General features: G+C 45.9%; 1 protein-coding gene across 1 annotated transcript; it reads left to right on the top strand.

Annotated features, from left to right (window-relative positions):
• The first annotated feature begins 14,927 nt into the window (after positions 1-14,927).
• On the top strand, positions 14,928-21,104 carry LOC306808558 (G-protein coupled receptor 83-like). Its single transcript, XM_079319233.1, has 4 exons — positions 14,928-15,845; positions 17,445-17,570; positions 19,164-19,297; positions 19,807-21,104. Exons 1-4 carry the CDS (start codon positions 15,471-15,473, stop codon positions 20,429-20,431), a joined length of 1,260 nt encoding a protein of 419 aa, XP_079175359.1. The 5' UTR covers positions 14,928-15,470; the 3' UTR covers positions 20,432-21,104.
• Positions 21,105-21,735: the final 631 nt, after the last annotated feature.

The following is a 21,735-nucleotide window of genomic DNA, read 5'->3' as shown; positions in this document are numbered from 1 at the left end:
CCCCTGCATATTTCCAGCTGCCTTTTCCTTTGGCAGTGAGGACAAAGCTCATTATTTTTCTTTCATTACACTTCATTAAGCCTGGTGAGGGGCTAGAGAACTGTTGAATACTCTGAATATGGATGATCTTTGCTCAGATTCAAGCCTGGTTCAGTTGCTAATGCAAACCAGAAGTTTCAAAACCCATCAATAGTAGGAAGTTTTAAAAACTATGGCATGAGAAATAAGAATGAAGAAAGAAGTCTTTATTTTATTTTTTCCCCCTTGACTTGTTAAAAATACATAAAAAATATTTTGGGCCTGCACTGAGACAAAGGAGTGAGTTTAAATGTATTCCCTTGCTTCAGGGCAGCAGAACAGGAAAATTGTCCTTCCTGCAGCTCTGCAGAGTGGGCTTTGGGTGCTGGCTCCAAGCAGGGCAGCAGAGGGCTAGGAGCTAGATTTTACACATTCCACAAACAGCAGGCTGCCAAAATTCCTCCAATGTAATGTTTTTTTGGGCCAAATGGATCATGAGTAGCAGAGGTCTCCTCTGCAGCAGGGGTTGTGAGGAACACTGGGGGCACTGGAGAAGCCTGTGGTGCAAGGGCTGTATCCTGTGAGCACCAACTCCTCCTGGAACTGAGAAAACTCAAGGGAAAGCCTTGGACAAAACAGAATCTGATCATTTTTCTAGAAGCTTCTATTGCAGCAAACTGACAAAGCACAGTTTATCAGTAAGTTCACAGCTGCTTCTAAGTGAAAGTCTGCTCTCCCAGCCAGTGTGCATGTGAAGAGCAGAGATTACAGAATATTCTGAGTTGGAAGGGAGCTACAAGGATCATAGAGTCTGGTTCTTAGGTGAATGGTCCATATAGGGATTGAACCCTGGCATTATTAACACCCTGCTCTAACCAGCTGAGCTAATCCAATAAGCCTCCACCATAAACCCACCCCACTTTAACCCACACTGCCAGTACCAGTTCAGAACAGGTTTACTGCCATGGAAGAACAGGTGTTGCAGCTTTTGTATGGGATAAATGTAAGGAGCAGGTAACACTGCCTGTTGTAGTCAGTTTGGGTAGTGCTTTCTGTCTGCAGTTCTAACATTGCCCTTCCTACACCCCCATTAGCTGCAATGACATTTTCAAAAGTTGACCCAGATGATCACTCACCTCTTTGAAGCCTTCCAGGCCATCTCAGGTGACTGCAAAGCAGAGTTGCTTGTGACATTGCAGCAGCTGGCTGTTTGCAGCAGGGCTGGGATGGGGTCTCTGTACTGTCACCCTGCTCAGTGATGGACATGGCCCATCCTCCTGCTGGCTCCCACTTTGACTGCATGTGGGAGATGTGTGAGTCTAAAGCCTTTTGGTTGTGCACATGGAAATATAACGTGCTGTCATTGTATTTTTTTCTGGAAATACAGAGGTTAATGTGGAATAAACCCACAGCACTCCATAAAATAACTGACACTGGTAGTTGTCAGTGAAAGGATTTGCTGGGCTCTCAGCTGTTGTGCAGCCTCTAATTCTGAACTCAATTGCTTGGTGATCCAGACTGACCATGCAGCCAGTTTGCAGTTTTGTTGGAATAGCAAATTATAGGAGCAATGGCTAGTCTGGAGTGATGTCCTCTTAGACTGCTTGGGGAGAGGAATTCAGGCATGACAGCTGCCAAAACATGGGGCTCTGCAAGGTAAAATCAGAGGATGGATCTGAGCAGAAGAGAAAGCCACATGTGGCTTGTTCATGTGTGGAGTCTGGGATCTGGGATGTACCAGACCTGCTGTAGCACTCGTGTGGGAAACAATCAATGAATGCAGTCACAAACTGTTCTGGGATGTGAGAAGAGCAGGCCTGGGCATGTGATTGATCAAACAGCTGTTGCTGAAATTAGCATTTATGGTGTTAAAAATCAAAGATGGCCTGTCTTGGAAATCAATTTGTTTGTTAATTTGCTCTTATTTTGGGGAAAGTAAATCTGTTGCTCACCAGGTGCTTTATAAACCTAATGTCCTTTGGTGTTCTTGAGACAGGCTTCATTCTGAATTCTTTAACTGTGGGCAAGATGAAACAGTCACCTATCCCTGGAGAGGCACAAGGGGACAGTAAAGGAGGAGTTCAGGCTGTTGGGAGAAGGTGTGGGCAAAGAACTTGCTGCATAAGAAACAGTTCAATGCATGCTGTGCATGTCTGATAGGCACAGGAGAGAGAAATACTCTTTTATTCAGTGTCATCAAGTGTAACAAAGAAATTATGTCTTACTTTGTGTATGTTGATATGGGAAGCTTTGCAGTTACTGTAAGGAGCTGACTGAAAATCCTGCCTGTAGGACCTTGCTACTGGATCCTTATTCTTCATGTGTAGGGTTTTTTTTTCTTCCTAGGAAAGCTTTCCTTTTCAGAGGCAAGTGAAGAGCAGCCATTTTCTTTGGATCAGGCTGACCTGCTCTGTGAGAAGCAAACAAGCACAAAGCAGAGCTGAGGATGGCAGTGAGCACAGAGTGTCCCTGCCTGCCTGGGGGCTGCTGCTGGAGGCTGTGCTGGCACAGCAGGGCTGTGTGAGGCAGTGGGGTTGGCAGTGAGACTGTTCAGTTCTCCATGTCACTGCCAAATGCAGGAAGGTCTTAAACAAAACATGATGTGTGGGAGAGGCCACTGGTGTGGGTGCTTTTGTAGCATCAGTCCCTCCAGCTTTGGTGTTTCCTGCCAGTCCTTTTGGAAACTTCCAGGTTGTTGTGCTTTGGCGTCAGTGGGCGAGGGGTGTACAGCCAGATTTGGATGTATCAAAACTGAGCCTCTTGTACAAGGCTGAGCATGAGGATTGTGATTAGTCCAATTTGCAGACTCTCAGTTTGTTAAACATCAAAAATCCCCAAGGAATGAGAGCAGCACGGGTGTGAGGGGACAGCTGGTCAGCTGCTGAGCACTGCAGTGCTCCAGCAGGGCCGGATGAGCTTGTTAGTGCTTCATTGAGCTGAAACAATCTTCAGCCTCCTTTCATCAATCCTCTGTGAATGTACAACTCAGTAGGTTACAGCTGGCATGTGACCCCGGAAAACTTACTTTCTGCTTCATTTTTTCAATGCAAAAGGAATAATTTTTCTTGGGATGAGCTGCTGTTTGATTTCTGCTCAATGGCCCAGATGTTCAAGACTGTGCTGCTATAAACCTGTGTATAGATGTTCATTTTTGTACCAACCCAGTGTACAATACCTTATTCCAAGGGCTGTACAAGCACAAGGGAGTTTTCTCATAGGTTGTACAGCTGTGCAGGAGATGCCCTGTTTCCCACTGCCAGCCCTGGAGCCAGTGGCTGTCTCCTGTCCTGCACCAAGGTCTGGCCACACACTTAAACACATAGCTCTGTGCAAAGCTGAGCAGTTAAAACCATTTCCCTCTGCTGAAGGCATGTCATGCCTTTAAGCTGTAATCTCTTGTTCCACAGAAAAAGTCAATGCACATTTCCTGGCTGAAAGATTTTTCTTCAATAAAGCTGGAACAGGCATTCCAGCTCTACTTTCTGAATATCTGAAGGAGATTTATGTCAAAATTACCCCCTTTCTTCTGAAAAGTCTTCACAGTGGAAAATGGAAATTATCCTTTCAGTTCAGAAAGCTGTTTTGATGTGACCAGAATGATTAATTTGATTTTTCACAAGGTATGACTGAAACTATTAAGAAAAAAATATATCGACTTTTTAGGCTGGGACTAGAGCCTACAGTAAATGAAGTTTGAGTTTGCCTCTTTCTCCAGTCCTTGGCACAGACACAAGGAACTGCCTGGCAAGGGCCAAAGATTGTTCATAAGTGAAGCTGCCACCCAAGTGCCAGCTGCCCTTTCCTTGTGAGCTGCTCCCTCCACCTCCTGCCCATCCTTGCTCCCTCTGGAGGTCTGGCTGCAAGTCTGTCAGATTGGATTGTGGCTCATGAGTTTCTTGAGTTAGCCTGGAATAACTGGCCAGGATCCCTTGGCATTGCTAATTGCCAGTCTAAGCCCAGTGGGTGAGAAACTACCCCTGGGTGTTGTCATGGCTCTTATGCCTTTAATATTCCAGATGCACAGTTCAGAAATGGATACTCATGGGTCCTGTTTTGATCTTCAGTGAGTAGAACCTGCAGACTTATGGCAGAACTGCAAATTTTAGGTGTAAAAATACCAGGTTTTACAGTTGTTTTATAAGGACCCTTCTGGGAAATTGATTGCTGATGCTGTGTCTGAGTTATATGATTTTCCTTGGGTGAAGATCTACAAAGATTTGATAAAACTGATAGTAGTTTCATTAGCCAGCAAATTCCCAAAAGGCTGATCATCCAGCAGAGCATCAAATTACTGTCTGCAGTGATACAGGATGGGAGACTAGGACACAGCTTTTATTGCTTTGAGAAACTCAGATAAATCACTGTCAGAGTAAGTCATGTTGAGAGCCTGAAGACTGGTTACAAGTGGAGAGGCTGTGGGCAAGGGTCTGGAATAATCAAACTGAGCCACAGTGAGCTTGAAATGCCCGGAGACATCACTTAGCATAATGGTTGATGCCTGCATGCTGTGGCCTCAGGGTCTGTAAGGAAGCAGCTGGCTACTCAAAGGTTATACAAGGCTTTGGGAGTAAATTGCTACTGCTCCTTAATTTTCTAAGAATTTAAATAGCAATATGTGATGTTGGTATTTCACAGCAATTTCATTCTTGCCCAGGGGGATATCAGTATTGCTGAAACACAAACTACATCCTAATTTGGGGGATTTTGAGTAGTCAAGTGAAATGGAACCAAGATTTAAAATTCTTCTCATTCCAGTTTGCCCAAACATTGCCCAATCAAACAAACACCTTCTTAGACTTTGCCCATAATCAATATAATCAAATTCTTGTGTCCTGAGCCACATAACTCCTGCACTTGATCTGTGTCCCCTGACAGCTCTTTAGCTACAGTCACACTCTGTTAGGGCTTTTCTGTGAATCCTTTTCCTTAGCCTGCTTTGTGCTGCTTTATTTATCTGCCCTTCTCTAACCTCACTGCCTCAGTAGTGCTTCATGCCAGCAGCTGCTCCATGGGTTCCATCCCTGCCCATCCAGGATTTGTCCCTCTGGCTGTCCTGACTGAGCTCCTTTGAACAGTTCTTTGAGGCACCTGTAACATTCAGCTTTGCTGCTGCTTCTCTCCAAAGGGTGAATCTCGCAAAAACAGCAAATTCGTTTTACAAGTGTGTTGCCATGGCAATGCCACATCTGGATCTGGTGGCTGTTTGTACCTAACCTGTACAGGTACATCCTGTAACTGAGAGTCTGGAATCAGAGAGCAGATGATGATTTTGATGGAACAGGGCAATAATTCATAAAGCACATTCTGATCATGTCCTGCACCTTTCTGGTCTGTTGCTGACCTGCCAGCTGACACTCATGACCCAGCTTTCTGCAGGCTAAAGATACATAAATTACTAAACCAAATGGAGGAGAGTCAGTGAATCTCTGGATATCTTGTCTCAAGGTGATGGCAAATAAATGTCACAGTGTGGACTGGAAGGGCAACAAACCTTAACTGGATTCATACCTAGCACAACAAATTCCTAACTGCAGGGCACAATCCCACACATGACAAGCTCAGCTGGGCTTCTCTGAGATTCTGGTGTGTTTTGTGTGATAAAAAAGAAGCTTTTCAGCAGGTTGTCTACCTGTTCCATTTGACATTTTGATGTCAAACCTCCGTGATGACTGAAGTAATTTGTTCTGTTCCTGCTGAGTGAGCCCCTCACTGGCTCCTGGATTTGTGTCACAGTGATATTGGCTGTGGCAAACGTGATCAGCCGAGTCAGTGGAGCACAGTGCAGAGGGGGAATGTGAGAATTGATTGAGGGAAAGTCTGCAGGGCTTTGCAAGGAAGGAGGGTCCAGAAGCAGCCTCAGTCTTCAGCCTCAGAAATGTGAATTGCAGTTTGTGTGTGATGCTGCCCTGGCAGCATCAGCCTGCTCTGATTATCTGGGGTTTGTGGCTGGTTGCCCCAGCCCAGGGCTGTGGATTCCAGGCATGAATCACCCCTCCCAGCCCTTGCCAATGCACTGTCAAAACATCTCTGTTTGTCCTGATGCTCCTCACCAACACCTGAGATGTTTCCATTGCTGTCAGAGCGTTTAGCACAGACATTAGCACACCTTCCATGTCCTGCGTGTAAGCTCTGGGAATTTGGCTGCGCAGAAAACAGGAAAAAAGTCATATTGTCCAAGATGCTGATTAGTAACAGATGGAGCAAGGTGATGGCCAGAGATTCAGGGCTGCTTTTGCCTTTATTGGCCTGCTTTTCTGTTGCAAAAAGACACTACAACAAACAAAAAAATCCTAAAACAAATGCTTACGCAGAAGTAGTTTCTTTGGTTTTTGTTTCAAACACATGGGGCTGTTTTCAGTGTTCTTGCAAATTTGGCTGGCTGCTTATGTTTGTAACTGCTTCACCTTCCAGCAGCTCCAGCTGCTCAGCACTGGCTCCAGAGATCCCTGCCCAGCATGGGTCAAAGCAGCACCATAGATCAGGGGACAGAAAAGCATCCTTTGTGTGCAGGGCTCATTGTTTTGCTTCAGTTTGACTCATGCAAATGTTCCAGTGATTCAGAAAGAGATGGTATTTGGTTATGGAGACATGCTGTGCTGGGTCTGAGGTTCAGCAATCCAGGTGCTGTTGTTGATAATTGAACTTTTGTAACTAATAGCCACTTCCATTCAGGGTTCTCAAGGTTTTTTGAGTATTGTCCTGTTAAGTTGGCAGCAGAAGAGGTTTGTAAAACTGCCAGGCACAAAATCCTCTGCTCAGCATGGGAGAAGTTTGGACGTAATTCAGGGCCACTTTGCTTCAGATGGACTGTAATTAAAATTTCAAAATAATTTCTGGAGGTGAGATTTATGTGCAAATCAGGTACACAGGCACATAAAATCTAGAGGTGCTGAAAGGAGACAGCCTGTTCTCAAACAGATTTTTTTTTGCTCTTTCATGGGCTAAGTTCTGTGAAATTTTAGGAAAACACAAACAATAAGAATACCATTCATTTCAAAGGGATCAGGATTACAGCTAAAGACAGGAATAGCTGTGTAAATTTCTAAGCTACTTTTATAAAATTAGGTGCATTGCTCTGTTTGGGTCAATCCTCAGTTAGCACCTTTGGAGCTGCTGGGATGTCAGGGGTTTTTTTGTCCCTTGCTGCTTTTTTTGGTTTTTTTTCCCTCCTGCATTTCTCCCTTGTTACGCAGTGTACCCATTCCAGAGTGATGTGTAATCACCCAAATCAAATCACTAAGAAGTCATTGGAGAGTAACATTTCTAAATTAGATTGCTTGGCTCCCAAATTGCATCTTCCCCCTCTTCCCCACAACTGATTTTAGGACAGATGCAATTGCAGCCATGATCTATTGATGACCAGAGGAGATGGGAGCCCTCAGAGAAGCTGTCTGTGTTTGATTAATGCCCAAGTCTGCCCAGCCTAAGGAGAAGGTCCTTAATTTAAGCAAACAGCAGCAGAAAGTAAAACAAAAAATGTAGGAATGTGTAGTCTGTATTGAAAACCTCTCATACAGGGAACCTCTCATCGACTTCTGTATTTCTTTTCAAATTGTGACTTAGATAATACAGTCTCAGACTTTATTTCTTCCTTTTTTTCAATTTTTCAGTTACCTCCTTTCAGGCATTTCTTCCAAGCTGAGAGCCTAGATTCAATGGTCGTCCTTGAAGAAAAATAGTTATGATGACGACTGCAGGCCTAGTGGCATTGTTCTTCCCTGAGATTCACCAGTGTTAAAGAAATGAATGACATTTCCTTAAAAAATGTGTTCTGGAAGCAGGTGAGTCTCAGTCAGGCTCATCAAGCAAAGCCTTTAGGGTAGTTTGACTCAGGCACTTTTTTCTTTCCCTAGCACATACTTCTCTGCACCAAGGAACTCCATTCTCAGTGATTCAGTCCTTTGGAATGGCTTTATCTGCCCTTCAGAACATTTTTTTTCCTTTATTGTTGCTTCCAGGACAGTGAATGGTTCAGCACTTGCCAGTGGGTCTGGCTGAGCTGTGTTCCTTCTGCCTGACAGGGAACACGAGAAGATGTTCTTGTCTCTTGCTTATTTTAGCTGGGTGAGGTTGACCTTTTTCTCTTTTCTCTTTTTTCTCTTCTCTTCTCTTCTCTTCTCTTCTCTCTCTTCTCTTCTCTTCTCTTCTCTTCTCTTCTCTTCTCTTCTCTTCTCTTCTCTTCTCTTCTCTTCTCTTCTCTTCTCTTCTCTTCTCTTCTCTTCTCTTCTCTTCTCTTCTCTTCTCTTTTTTTCTTTCATTCACTCTTGTCGTTCATGTTGCAGAAAGATAAAGAAGAACAAACATTGTCTCATTACGCTTTCACTGCCAAGTAACTCTTCTGGAATGTGTTTGAGTTTCTGGAATTGAAAACAAGACCAAATAATTTCTATTTTGCTGATCACTGGCAATTTATGGACAAAGTATGGACAAGAACTTTAAAATACCAGTAACATGGAGTTTAAAACCTTTCAGGAAAGGTTTTGAAGGAGAAAGTGGTTTACTGAAGAAGAGTTTGAGACTGATGGGGTGATGGTATTGGGACTGCAGAGGTGCCTGTCACTGGCCTGAGGGTCAGCAGAGCAGTGCTGGGGTCAATGCTGGAGGACAGGTGCTGGCCATGTGCTCAGGCTGAGCTGCAGGAGGGCTCAGTGCACCCCATTCCTTGGAAGAATGCTGGTGGCCACGGCTCCCAGATGCCCAGGTGTGAGGGGGAGTTCAGGCTGTGGTGTCCCAAACTCCCCTGGCTGCCCTGGGCAGGTGGTGGGCAGAGATCAGGGTTTAACCTGGCTGTTCACTCTTCTGTCTTGAAAATACTTCTGCACTGTAATTTTTATAAACACCCCTATAATCTTCCATAACTTTTCCAAGTCACCTCATCAAATTACTGGTGGTACTTTGAGAAAAGTGCAGTCCCCCCATGCAGGGGCTGCATCAGGGCAGGGGAGAGTGCCACAGCCCTGTGTCCTGGTGCCAGCATCAGACCTCTACAGCAGGAGACACACTGAGACCAGAAGCCTGAGACTGAAAAGGAAAAAGGATGCTTCCAAAGGATTTTGTGGTTTTTCTAATATCTCTTTATCTTTAGAACCAGCTCAAACAAATATCTCTTCCTGGATACACATCCAGCTTCTTTTCTTCCCAGCTTTCAAATCCAAATGTTCACATGGAGTCCCTCAAGACCAAGCTGCTGCCACCTGCACTGTGCTGGAGCAGCAGCTCCAGGGCAGCCCACTCACTTTGGGATGGAGCTGCCTGGTGGGAGCTGTGGGACCACCGAGTCCCCAGCTTCTGCTCTCAGCTGGGAAGAACTGCTCTGAGACCACCTCCTGCTACATTACCCAAAGCCAAACACGAGGAGCAGTGCTTTGGGCTCTCATTTTTGCTCCTCCCAAGGCTCTCTGTTTCCCTGACTGCTGATACCATCCACCTGGCTTCCCCCAGCACCAGGGGACAGGCAAAGAGAAGAAAGGTTGGGATGTTATGGAGAGAGGGTAGCAGCTGTGCAATTTTACATAACAGCACAATCTGGGGAGGTTTCAGCTGATTGTACCATAATAGCAGCTGGTTTTGTGCACCTGATGGAGCTGCAGTTGGTCTGTGCTCAGAAATGGGTCAGTGAGAGGAGTGAGCTGTTAGGGCCATGCATTAGGGCAGCAGTGAAACTGTGCATTTTGCTTTGAGTCCTGCAATTGGTTCCCATCTCTGAGGACATGCTGAGGCACAGGGTGGTAGGGTTTAACTGGGAAATGATCAAAACCCCTTTAACCAGCTGTGCCCCTGCTGCAGACATCCTGCCATGCTTCCCTGCAGCCACAGCCCTTGTTTGGAGCTCACTCCTGAGCACTGTTGTCACTCTTGCAGCTTGCCAAGGAGCTCTTTGCAGCCCACAGAGTCAGTGTCTGTGTGCCAGAGACACAGGGGTGTGTGGTGCCTCTGTCCCTGAAATTTTGGATGTTGGAAAGAGATATGGGCATTCACAGATCAACTGGGAATGTGGCATCTGGCATTTAAAGGAAAGGGAAAAGCAATTTTTTCTTTCCTCTTGTAAGCCAGGAATTGCAGTGAGTGCAGCTGGGGCAATAAGGAGAGAAAACACAGCAGTGGTTAATTCTGCTTTTCCTGGGGCAGTCAGATAAAGGGCAGTTGAAAAGAGAGAAGGAATGAATGCAAGAAATGTTTTTTATACTAGGAATGCAGACCAATTCCAAGCTGGAATTGTCATCAGTGTTTCCAAAACTTCGCCCCTGAAATATCTGAAGAAAAGGAAAAGAAAAAACAAAATCCAGGAGTGAGTCAGAGGCACTGAAAAAGGCTCTGGATGCTTTAAAGGCAAAAGAATCCCAGTGGGAGATGCCCAGACTGGCAAGGATGTGCAGGGCACTGTGGAGTAGATGAGTGCTGGCAGGAGGGGTGACCTCTCCACACCTGAGACAGGCCATTTCCTGCTCCTCACTGCCAGTCTACCACCACTCTCCCCCCTGAGGGACCCCTGCACAGGGCCACCTCCCCTGGAGGCATTTGCCTCCTCCAGCTCTCTATCATGACCCCAAACTCAGCAACCAAAACTCTGGGTTGAGAGACTGAAGTTGGAAACTTTGTTATTTGTATAAGTATTTGTTTCTGAAGTATAGCAAGGTATTTTTATTTTTTTTTTAATTGAGTGGAGTAAAATGGGTTGTCCATAGCTAAAAGTTCAAATTGTTGGTGATGACATTTATGTCCAAGCTTTCATTCATATTTTCAGTGAAAAAACAGCATTTTCAGAATACAACTGCAGAACACCTCCTAATCTCCAGTCACTCTCTGAAAAAGAAGTCTGTTGTTCATGGGTGAGTTTTGAGACTGTTCAGGGCTCAGACATCCCTATCTTCAGAAGTGCTTCCTTTCAAATCGTATTTTATCTTCTGCATCACTTATTCAAGGACCCTGGCTCTTGATTCCTGTCTGAACAATTGTAGCTGCTAGTAAAGTCAGACTAGGGTTTTGGGTTTTTTTTTGTTATTTTTTCAAAATTTCAAAGTAATTTTTATTTTGCTCCGTCCTTCCAGAGGAGTTCCTTTCAAACTAAGAAATAAAGGCTTGACAGATCCTTCCAGAGCAAATCCCCTCTCTTTGCCAGCATCAGTTGGCTCTGGAACAACCCATCTGGGTTTTTCTGCTGCTATTGAATCCTCTAGAAAGTGAAAAACCCCCAACATTGCCTGAAGCTGGCAGTGCCCACTTCCATCCCCTGAGGGACCATGAGTGACAGTTGCCATGTCAACTCCCCTGTACATCCTGTCTCCTCTGTGTCTGTTGAGCCTTCTTTGCCAAAAGCCAATCTTCTTTTACTGCATGTCAAATTCCATGTCCTGAGCTGATACAGACTCTCTTGGCTTTGCTTTAGAGCCAATTGATGGTCATAGGGAATAACTTGAAGTTTTAGAATATAAATTTGTCCTTTCAGTTGAGAACAGCATGCCATTACCCTCCTCAAGCACTTTGCTGTGTGTGCTACAGCTGTGTCTCTGGCACATGGAATTAGAAATAATTGCAGGTACAGTAGAGAAGTCACGGTGAACCTGTCAGGTACTTTCTATTGAGCTTCATAAAGGTGATGGTCTGGAGATGATTCTTCCTCTGGCTCTGGGGAATTCTTCCTCACCAGATGAGGAACACTCAGCAAAGCCAGGCTGCACTCTGGAAAAGGACATGGTTCATTGCAGCAGCTGGATCCAAGGCCATGCAGCTGCTCCCCAGTGTTCCAGTTCACTGTAATTTAGATGTCAGGCTTCACTGCAGAAAGGCTGGTCTAGTGTATTTGAAGAAGTCATTTTCAGCTGCTAAGTCAAGCATCAGCACCCTGGTATTCCACACATGTCCTCCATTGTTAGTTCCTTCCCTCTGTCTGCAGCATGAGAATCCAATTACACTGCCTCCAAGAAAGCTCTGAGAATAAAAGCTCAAATACTCTTTCAAGGGAATGTAATTGAGTATCTGGCAGAGAAACTCCATGCCCAGCACCCTCCTTCCACATATTTTCCCCACAAAGAGGGATTTCACTCAGGGAAAAAACAAAAGCCATTGAGACTGGTAAATTTACCACATTGAGAATGATAAATGTTATGATTGTGCCTAGAAGTCTGCCCTCAGTAAGTGAAAATACTTTGTAAAAGATGGATTATAGCTTCAATATCTCTCATATATCAAGAGAGAGCATGCAGTGAATGATGTGAGTGGGATGGAGGAACACACAGGTGACCCTCATGTTGGTGTGAGCTGAGATCTTTCTCTCCCCAGGAGCCAAACCTTGGTTCCCCTGGACAGAAAGGCAGTGTGTAGTGTGGTTTTGAATGGTTACACCTGTCTGAATTACAGAACTGCTGTTTTTAATGTATTGCTGGGGTATTCACTCTGTTCTCACCGAATGGGGTTTATTTATTAAGTCTTATGATCAAGTCCATGAGATGTCCTGTAAAATGCCTGTGCCTGTTCATCCCACGTTTTCTGAGTCACAAAAGCAGGACTAGTCATTTCAAATGAAGAGGAACACAGTGTCCCAAGTGCATTAAAGCAAATATGAAAAAAGAAAAAGTTTCAGATTCATGGTTTTTGAGGATTGTTCAGACTCTTATTTCTAACACACCTTTTGAGTGAAATAAAACTTCAGAGGTTGTTCTATAGTTCTCTTGTTGTTTCTGTTATTCATCAAACTTGTGTTTAATGTAGAAAAGGTAAACTCTGAAACTCTAGGGCAGAGAAATCTTGCAAGAAGCTGCATGGTGCAACAAACACATTGAGTTGAATTTTCTTCATTTGGACTTGACAAGTTCAGTTGTTGAATTTTCTCCCTTTGGCTGAGGCTCAGGCACTGCAACTTCCTCTCTGCTTCCAGCCACTTTTATCTCTGAGTGGCAAAGCAGAGGCACTTTCTTTTTCAATCCAGAAATTTCATTATTGCAGCAGCAGATCTTGGTTGGGGCTTTTCCAGGATCCATGTGCTCCCTGCTTGCTGTGGCACAGCTGGCAGCACAGGGGATTCTCCTGGAGGCTGGATGCTTTCCTGGTGGGTGCTCTGGGCATCAGCTCTGTGTGTCCTGAGTACAGACCCAAAGTGGAGCAGCACTTCATCTTCAGCAGCTCTCACCTCCTTTCCTGATGGCATGGGAAGCCTGCACTCAGCATCAGGAGTGGAGCTTGGGGAAGGATGGATGGAGAGGACGAAGAAAAGAAGCCAAAAAATATCTGCATTAGGAAAATTTGAATGCAGTGGTCTCCAGTTTGCAGGATTTCTCATCTGCCCATTTGTGAGGTCTATGCATACCTCATAAATATGAAACAGAGCAATCTGCAGGGATCTGTGGGGACAATTCTATTCAGTTTTTGAGCTCAATACTCCAGTCATGGAAGCATTTTCTGTACCTCTTCATTGGAGCAGACAGGGACAAGCATTTGAATGCATGTACCCACTGAGCCTATAGTAACAGCCTGGGAGAAAATCTCCATTGCTATTATGATTTGCCTCATCATTAAATTCTGTCCAGTAATGGAGATGAATCACGTCTTTTGAACTCATTTCCTTGAAATTACCTTAAATTCAGGTGCGAGTTCAAGCAGCCTCGACCCTGGATGTTTTTACATGCAGTACAATGACAGTGACTGCTGAATTATCTCACTTCTCTCTGTCAGGCAGGAAAACGTCCCTGGAGGGAAGTACAGAAAAGATTCAATGAACCCACTGAGCTCAGGGACTTGTTCCAAACAAGCCCCTTGGCCTCCATGAGCAAAGGCAATGAACCGTGGCAATGACCTGTAAAAATGCTTGAAATCTGGTGTTTAATGTTCCCAAGTATCTGAATTTTTACAGTATAGCTTTGATTTCTCTGGCTCTTATCAACACTGCTCTTGTTAAATTACATTAAGTCTGGACAGAAAGTGCATATGCATCTCAAATGACATTTCAGCAATCTGACATCGCTTTACAAAAGAGCACTAACAAGAAAAATGCTAAATAATCTCACAAAAATAAGCATTTCCAAAAATTTGTGTCTCAAGTAGTGTCAACATGTGAAAGCCAAAAATATTCCAAAGAAACAAAGGGTGGCACAATTCACTCGGATGATTTGGCAGAAGTACCTTTCTCCCTTGCTTTGTCTGTCTGACTGAGAGGAGCTAGCACCAGAGCATGATGAACCCCAAAGCCTGCTTTGAGCAGCTCAGGATGTTTGCAAGTGGATAATAACTGCAGCAAACCAGCATGTGATTGCTGAAGCGTTTGTATGGGCAACAGAATAAATCTGTTCAGCAGGAATATAGGATGAGAGTCACTCACCTCTGGCGCCCAGGACATCTCACTGCTCTTGGTGTGTGCATGTACAGGCAGTGCTGCCCTGCCCCTCACCCTCCTGGGGCACAGCAGGAGATGTGTGCTCCTGCAGCCTCTGCCAGAGATGCTGGGGGGTGCCTGAACACCCCGGGCTCAGCGCAGACCGGGATGCAGAAAGTGCAGCCAGCCCTCCTGAGTGCCCCTGTGCATCTCTTATTGCCAGATTGCATTTCACTTTTCACTCTGTGCTCTGCACCACAGGAGAGCAGGAAGGGGATGGGGCCAAGCACTAAGCCCTCAGATGTTTTCTGCTAAAACTTTGGGATGAAGAGGAAGAGAGATGCCACAAAGTGGTGAAGATGCTTCACTCCTGTTTAGCTGTTGTGCTGGGTGTCCAGAGAAGAGCAGAGAGCAGACAGGGGAGATCATAGCACATCCACCCTCCATCTGTGTTTTGCTGCTCTCTGGATCTGCACATGTCAGGCTGTGCTGTTGCCCACGTGTGGGTTGTGATACACCTCAGGAAAAACTGGGAAGAGATTTGCCATTGGCTCCTTCCTGTGCAGTGTGTCATCTGGCAGCTGTGTATATCACAGGGAACACAGGGACCATTCTGCTGCTGAACAAATCTGCTTCACTGAGTAGTCACAGATACTTGGAGGAAGAAAAGCAAAGCAGAAGGCAGCCCTTGCTTTTTTTTTGTTTCTGTCAAGCTCTGAACTCTTGGGAAACAGAAACCTGATGGACTAAAGACTGTGTGGAGAACCAATAAAGCAGATTTCTAAGGATAAATTGCAGGCTGAAGAAGAACAGTGCCCAAAAGGAAATATTCACTAAGATTTCTGCCTTGGTGCAGAGAGAAGTGTTTGGGGATCTCTGATATTTCAGCCTCTGAAGCAGCTTCTCTCTGGGGGCATATGGGACTTGAGAAGGACAGCCACGAGGGAGCCTCTGAGGTGAAGCTGATGTGTCCCCAGCACAGGCAGAAGAACTCATTTATCAACTCTTTTCTCTACTTTGCACCCATGGGGCAGACTTTTAAAATGCAAGTGTGTGTATTCCCTGCTGCAACCAGTGGCTTTAGCAGCTGATCTGGCAGAAGGCACTGACGAGTGTGTGGCTGGGCCAGGGCTCTGCTGCCCCAGCCATGAGACACAGCTGGTTCCCCTTGCAGTACATGCCCAAGCCCTTCTGGAGAGCGCAGAACCACAACACGAGCAGCTTCTTCTCCGCACTGTACGGCTTCCCTAACCAGTCCTTCCTCCACAGTGACTTGAACCTGGAGGACCTGGGGGACTTTGACAGCGGGACCAAGTACGAGGGCGAGTCGCAGAGCCGGACGGTGCAGGCGCTGCTGATTGTCGCCTACTCCGTCATCATCTGCATCTCCCTCTTCGGCAACATCCTGGTGTGCCACGTGGTCATCAAGAACAAGAGGATGCACTCTGCCACCAACCTCTTCATCGTCAACCTGGCCATTGCTGACGTGATGATCACCACCCTGAACACCCCCTTCACCCTGGTGAGCCTGTCCAGCGTGCCTGCTGCTGTCTGTGTGTGCCTGTCAGATGTGTGTGCTAGCATGCAAGGGCTGCCACCAGGCTGCTGTCCTGATTTGCTTTTGCCCCCCTTCCCCTTTTGCTTTCTGCAGAGGGTGCAGTCATGGCCCCCATCCCAAACACCCCCTGGGCACGTGGAGCTGGGGGCTCTTGCCCCCACATGCAGTCCACTGCAGGGGTCACTCTGCTGCAGCTTTCCCCCTCTGCCTGGGCAAGGCTCAGATCTGGGACCCCTTTTTGCCTGTAGATGGGGAAGGAAGTGGGACAAGTTTGACAGGAGAAAATCCCACTAATGGCTGGTTTCCTATGGAAACAACATGAACCAGGTCAGTCCCTGTGCAACATCTCAGGGAAGTGCTCAGGCTGCACTTAACACTGTCGGTGGCATATCCCTCTCTCAGCCACTACAAACTGTGCTTCCTGGAACTAATAATACTTTTTTTAAATTTTCAGTGACTAAAAAATATATGATATAAAAGAGCATTAAATGAATGAGGTGGGAAAAAAATAAAGGTTATTTTTTTTGCCCCACTGTCACAGACTATAAATGCCATGTAAACAGGACTCTGCTCCTGGATTTGACCCAGCACTCCTGTTCAAAATCCTCCGGCTTCATCCCTGCCCAGAGTGCTCTTCTGCCTTCCAAAAGCAGGTCTTGAATTAGCTGTTTCAATTCACCCTTTCTTAAACTGATGCTCTTTCTTTGGTGGGATTTCCCTACCTTGCTCTGATGGGACTTGAATCCTGTAATTTGTTCAGGGAGAGCCTGGTGCCCTCTTGTGTGTTCACGCACCAGCAGCCACACACTAGGCCTGTGTAATTTAATTTTATCAGCTCTCTCAGGAATGGGCTTTACACCAGCTCCAGAGATCCAGCACACTGCTCCAGTTCAGTGACAGTCAGTGCTGCAAGAGTCACCCCTACAGGGAAATTAATTAGGTTAATTGAAAACAGATTAGCTAGTCTTGACTAATTTTCTGTGGACAGATGCTTCGTAGTAAATACACTTTACTTCAAAACAGCTTAATCCGCAGCAAAATGAGTGACATTAATTTGTAATTAATATTACACAGTCAGGAATAACAAGGGAATGAGTCAATTTGGCACATTCTCCTCTGCAGAGAAGCCATCATCAGTACCACCTCTCTGGGAACAGATGAGATGGATTCCATAGATTTCTCTCACTAAGTTTGGAGACCATGCAGCTTTCAGCATCCTCATGCCATGGGAAGCACCCAGTGTGCTCTGTAGAGCCTTGTTGAGAAGCAGAACTAAGATTTATTTATGTTTACCAGAAGGGCCATAATAAATGTACAAATGTACACATGTACACAACATACACAGAGCACTGCTCAAGTTTGGTTTGCACAGTGCAGGAAATCTCACCTCAGTTTGAGACTTTCTCACACAGTCACTGTTTCCTGAGGAAGAACTGAGGATCAAGCCCCTCCAAATCCTCAGGAAGCTGTGTTAAAGCATCTCTTCTCTACTGTGCACCTGGGAAGCCAATTTGCTTCTCTTCAGGTACTGCTCCTCTTAATCTGACGTTGTCTGTTCCTCAGGTGAGGTTTGTGAGCAGCACCTGGGTTTTTGGAAAGCTGATGTGTCACATCAGCCGGTTTGTTCAGTACTGCTCTGTCCACGTGTCTGTGCTGACCCTCGCTGCCATTGCCCTGGACCGGCACCAGGTATGTTGAAGACATGTTTGCTAGAAAATAATGTGTTAAATATGCAGTTGTTTCCTCTTCAAATCCCAGTACCTGGAAATCTGCACTGTCTTGAGACTCAGGGAACAGAGAGGAGAGCTCCAGCTTTTGTGGTAATGGACAAAACACTCGTGTTTTTTACAGTAGGGTGATGAAATACTGCAACAGGTTGTCCAGAGAGGTTGTGGTTAGTGGGAGTCTCTGTCCTTGGAGATACTGCAAAACTCAGGAGATCAGTGCCAGGCAGACTGGTCCAGCCCTGCTCTGCCTGGGTCATGGGGCTCTTGGGCTCCCTGCCCTCCTCAGCCCTGCCTCAGAGCACAGCCCCACCAGCAGAGTGGAGAAGAGTGCTGAATTCAAGCATCAGCCAGCCCACACGTTCTCTCCACACAGATTTAAGAGAGTCTGTCAGTTCTGACACTTGCCTCATTCCTTGCCTAAGGCTGGAAACAGGAAGAACTATGTAAGAAACTCTCTCCTCCAGTCTGATACTTACCAGCCAGGAAAACCTTTCAGGTCAAGCAATGGGTTCAGACTGAAGGGTTTCCATAAATGAAACAGAGTTTGTAATTTGTTCTGTAGCTGATGAGTGCTGAGTGCTGGGAGGCCAGACCCAGCAAGGTGTGCTCTTAGGCACACTGGATTTCTTGCAGTTCTGGAGTCACTGGAACAGTTGCTACAGAAAAGCAATTTCACTTGATAAATGCCATGACTGAGTGAAATTCGAAACAAGAACTGGCTCCATCTGGTGTCAGAGAATCACAGGGACTGCTGCAGCATAGATCAGCCACTTTTGTCTGTTTGACCACAAGCAGTTTTGACAGTCTGCCCATTTCATGTGCAATATTATGGCTCCTGGAATCAAAGCATTTTGACAGTGGTTAATTTTAATCAGTAGATTCTGGTTTGATTGAAAGGCATGGCTAGGTATCAAAAAGTGTTTTCTTAATTAAGGGCAAATAATACATGCCCTTAAATTTAGTGGACTGGGTTCCTTGGGGCTGGAGTGAGCTAGTATGGCCCACGGAGATAATGACAGAAATGAGGAGATGTCCTGGACAAAAGAGAAACCAATATTTGCCTCTAAAAATATTGCTAATCCTGAGAAGTACCACAGCAGACACTCCGGTGGAGTTGGACAACTTAATTAAGTAGGTATTTATAATGGGACTAGAAATTGCATGCATAGAATACTGAAGACTTCATCAGCCAAGGGATCATCTGCATGACATGATAGGTCTATTTTTAATTATTGTTTCATTGCCTAAGGTAATCCTCCATATATATATAGTGCATATAGCTCAATAGAGATCTCACCACCACAGTCTCTGGAGTCTTGCTGAAGGGTCACATGGAATGTGTTTCTCTGCTCAGGCTCTGGGCCAGCAGTAACACCCAATACGTGCACAACTCCATGCATTTCCCAACCCTCCTGCTCCCTAAGTCCTGCAAAGTGAGTCTCTCTGCCTTCTAATGCTGAAGAGATGTGGAGCTGCTGCTGCATGTCACATGTAACATGGGGCTCAAAGAGTGACCAAGACTCTGTAAATCCTCAGGGCTCGTTGTTCTCTGCAGGTGATCATGCACCCTCTCAAGCCACGCATGTCCATGGTGAAAGGAGGGATTTGCATCATCATCATCTGGGTTATGGCCAGCTGCTTCTCACTGCCCCATGCCATTTATCAGACTCTGACAAGGTTTTATATTGGGTAAGACATTTACATTTTTTTGTTGTATAATGTTAGCAAAGCCCCACATAAACTAAGGTCACACCCCTCCATCCATGTTATTAGAGCAGAAAGGGTGGTGAAACAGAGAAGTTTTCAATCACTTTGCATGGGTGCTGTGTGTGTCACAAAGGGACAGTGACAATCAATGAAATTACTTCCAGGATGGTTCATTAGTTGTTTTGGGCTTAGAGATTCAAGCATGTAATTTGGGGCAGGTACAGGGGAGAGGGCCCCTCGTCAGCAGAGGAAACAGATGTCAACATGGATGATTTCTTTCTTTTCCTGTGGATGTGTTTAAGATAATCTTCATTGGAGATAAAGGTCAAACCTAGAATAAAATTTTCCATTGAAAGTGGTGCCTGCCCATGACACCAAATGAGTTCAGCTACCTGTACCTATACTGAAACTTGTCTGAATGCCTGAGCTGTATGTCCTCAGATGTGTGCAGCTGGGAGTGGCATTGAGAGCTCTTTCTCTTTGATCTTCAGAAACAAAACCATCCGAATGGTCTGCCTCCCCAGCTTCCCTCCTCCTGCTGATCTTTTCTGGAAGTATCTGGACCTGACTACATTTGTTCTCTTGTACGTTCTGCCTTTGCTTGTGATCTCCATCACGTACACCATAGTGGCCAAAAAGCTGTGGCTGAGGAACGCCATTGGGGACCTCACCATGGAGCAATACTACGCCCATCAGCGGAAGAAGAAGATGACGCTGAAGATGCTGATGGTGGTGGTGGTTGTGTTTGCCGTCTGCTGGTTCCCCCTGAACTGCTACGTGGTGCTGATCTCCTGCAGGGCCATCCACAGCAGCAACGCTCTGTACTTCGCCTTTCACTGGTTTGCCATGAGCAGCACCTGCTACAACCCCTTCATCTACTGCTGGCTGAACGAGAGCTTCCGCGCGGAGCTGCGCTGGCTGCTGTGCGCGTGCCGGCGCAGGAGCGCGGCGCAGGGCCACGCTCTGCAGCCCCTCTCCCCGCTCCTCCGGCACGCCAGGGCTGACAACTGCCTCTACCACAGGGGCAGCACGTGCCAGAAGGCACAGACACCCTTCCAGAGGAGCTCTGCAAGGACTGACATATCCAGCGTGCAGCCGATCGTGGCAGAAAGCTGAGCGGCGTCACACAGGGATTGTAAAATCATGGGGAAAATGGGTTTGGGAAACATCTGGAGGGTGTCAAGTCAACATTCTGCCATGGCACACAAACTTCAGCCTTTGGCTGGGTCATTCAGGACCTTGTTCTCTCAGGTATCAAAATTCTCTAGGGATGAATTGTCCACTTGTGGGAGGCAGAATGAGGGGTGTTGAGTGAATTTTTCATTGGAACAATCAGCAAAAATGAATTATTAAACCTCACACAAAGCCTTTCATGGTCAAAGCAAATATGGGGAAGCTACACTGGTTTTACACACACCAGCTGCTCACTGTGGCTTGATGTAAAGCTGTTAGGGCTCTAACTTTGTGAACTGACATTTTTTTGGCATAAAATCTGAGTTATTTTCACTTCCAATAATTTATTTTTTACCAGTCCTCAAGAACTGTGTTATTTGTGGCTTCCCTGCCAGCCTGGCACCCCTTCCCCATTGGATCAGCCTGTCTCCCTGTCTTGTAGTTATCCTATGGGCAGCAGCAGTAGCAACCTTTCAGCAGTTCCCTATGGAACCTGGGGCTTTGCCTTTGTCTGAGATGGAACCAGCATTGTGTTGGTTCCATCACAATGGAACAAACCAGACCTGCAAGTTTTCAACCCAACAGGCAGGACATGGAAGAAGTTTAACACACCTGTAACATGTGAACAGTCATGTGTTCCCTGCTCAGTTAAACTGTGCATCTGACAACGTGCCACAACACTCACCTCAAGCACAGATCTTGTGTTCCAGCTACATCACTGGTGGCAGGGCACACCAGCAGTGCTGGTCCTCGTGCCTCTGGAATGCAAGAGATAGCTGGGATTCCTGGGGATCTGTGTGCCTGACAGCTGGAACCAGCAGCTGCTGCTCTGGGGCTCACAGCAGAGCCAGTCATCACGTCTCAGAGCTGGGTTTGGGTCACTAGTGAGAAATACCCAGTGGGAGCACATGGCAACTTCAACCTGTGACTATGAAAAGCCATCAAGTTGTGTTCTCCACTTTCTGAGAAAGAATAACCAGTTTCTTTATGTCCATTCTGCACTGGCTCAACCTTTGTGGTGGTAAAGGGTTGAGCTTCAAAAGACAGTGAAAAGGAAATGAACTTCAGTCTTCCCATACAAAATACTCTAAATTATATCTCTCTAGCTGAGCATTTCCACCCAGACTGGCAGCATGTCACAGCTGTAGACCTGCGTGCAAGGCTGCTTAAATCTGGAAATCAAGACAAAAAATATGTGACCTGAGCATATATTTGTATTTCAAAAAGAAACTGTGAAGGGGATGAAA

The sequence above is a fragment of the Erithacus rubecula genome (genome assembly GCF_903797595.1).
Source record: "Erithacus rubecula genome assembly, chromosome: 15".
NCBI lineage: Eukaryota > Metazoa > Chordata > Aves > Passeriformes > Muscicapidae > Erithacus > Erithacus rubecula.
This window is presented reverse-complemented; position numbering and strand designations above follow the sequence as displayed.

Excerpts from the sequence above, each read along its gene's own strand:
- LOC306808558 (XM_079319233.1), top strand. The coding sequence starts at position 15,471 with ATGAGACACAGCTGGTTCCCCTTGCAGTACATGCCCAAGCCCTTCTGG. Across the intron at positions 15,846-17,444 it reads TGAACACCCCCTTCACCCTG|GTGAGGTTTGTGAGCAGCAC; the intron begins GTGAGCCTGTCC and ends TCTGTTCCTCAG. Across the intron at positions 17,571-19,163 it reads TTGCCCTGGACCGGCACCAG|GTGATCATGCACCCTCTCAA; the intron begins GTATGTTGAAGA and ends TGTTCTCTGCAG.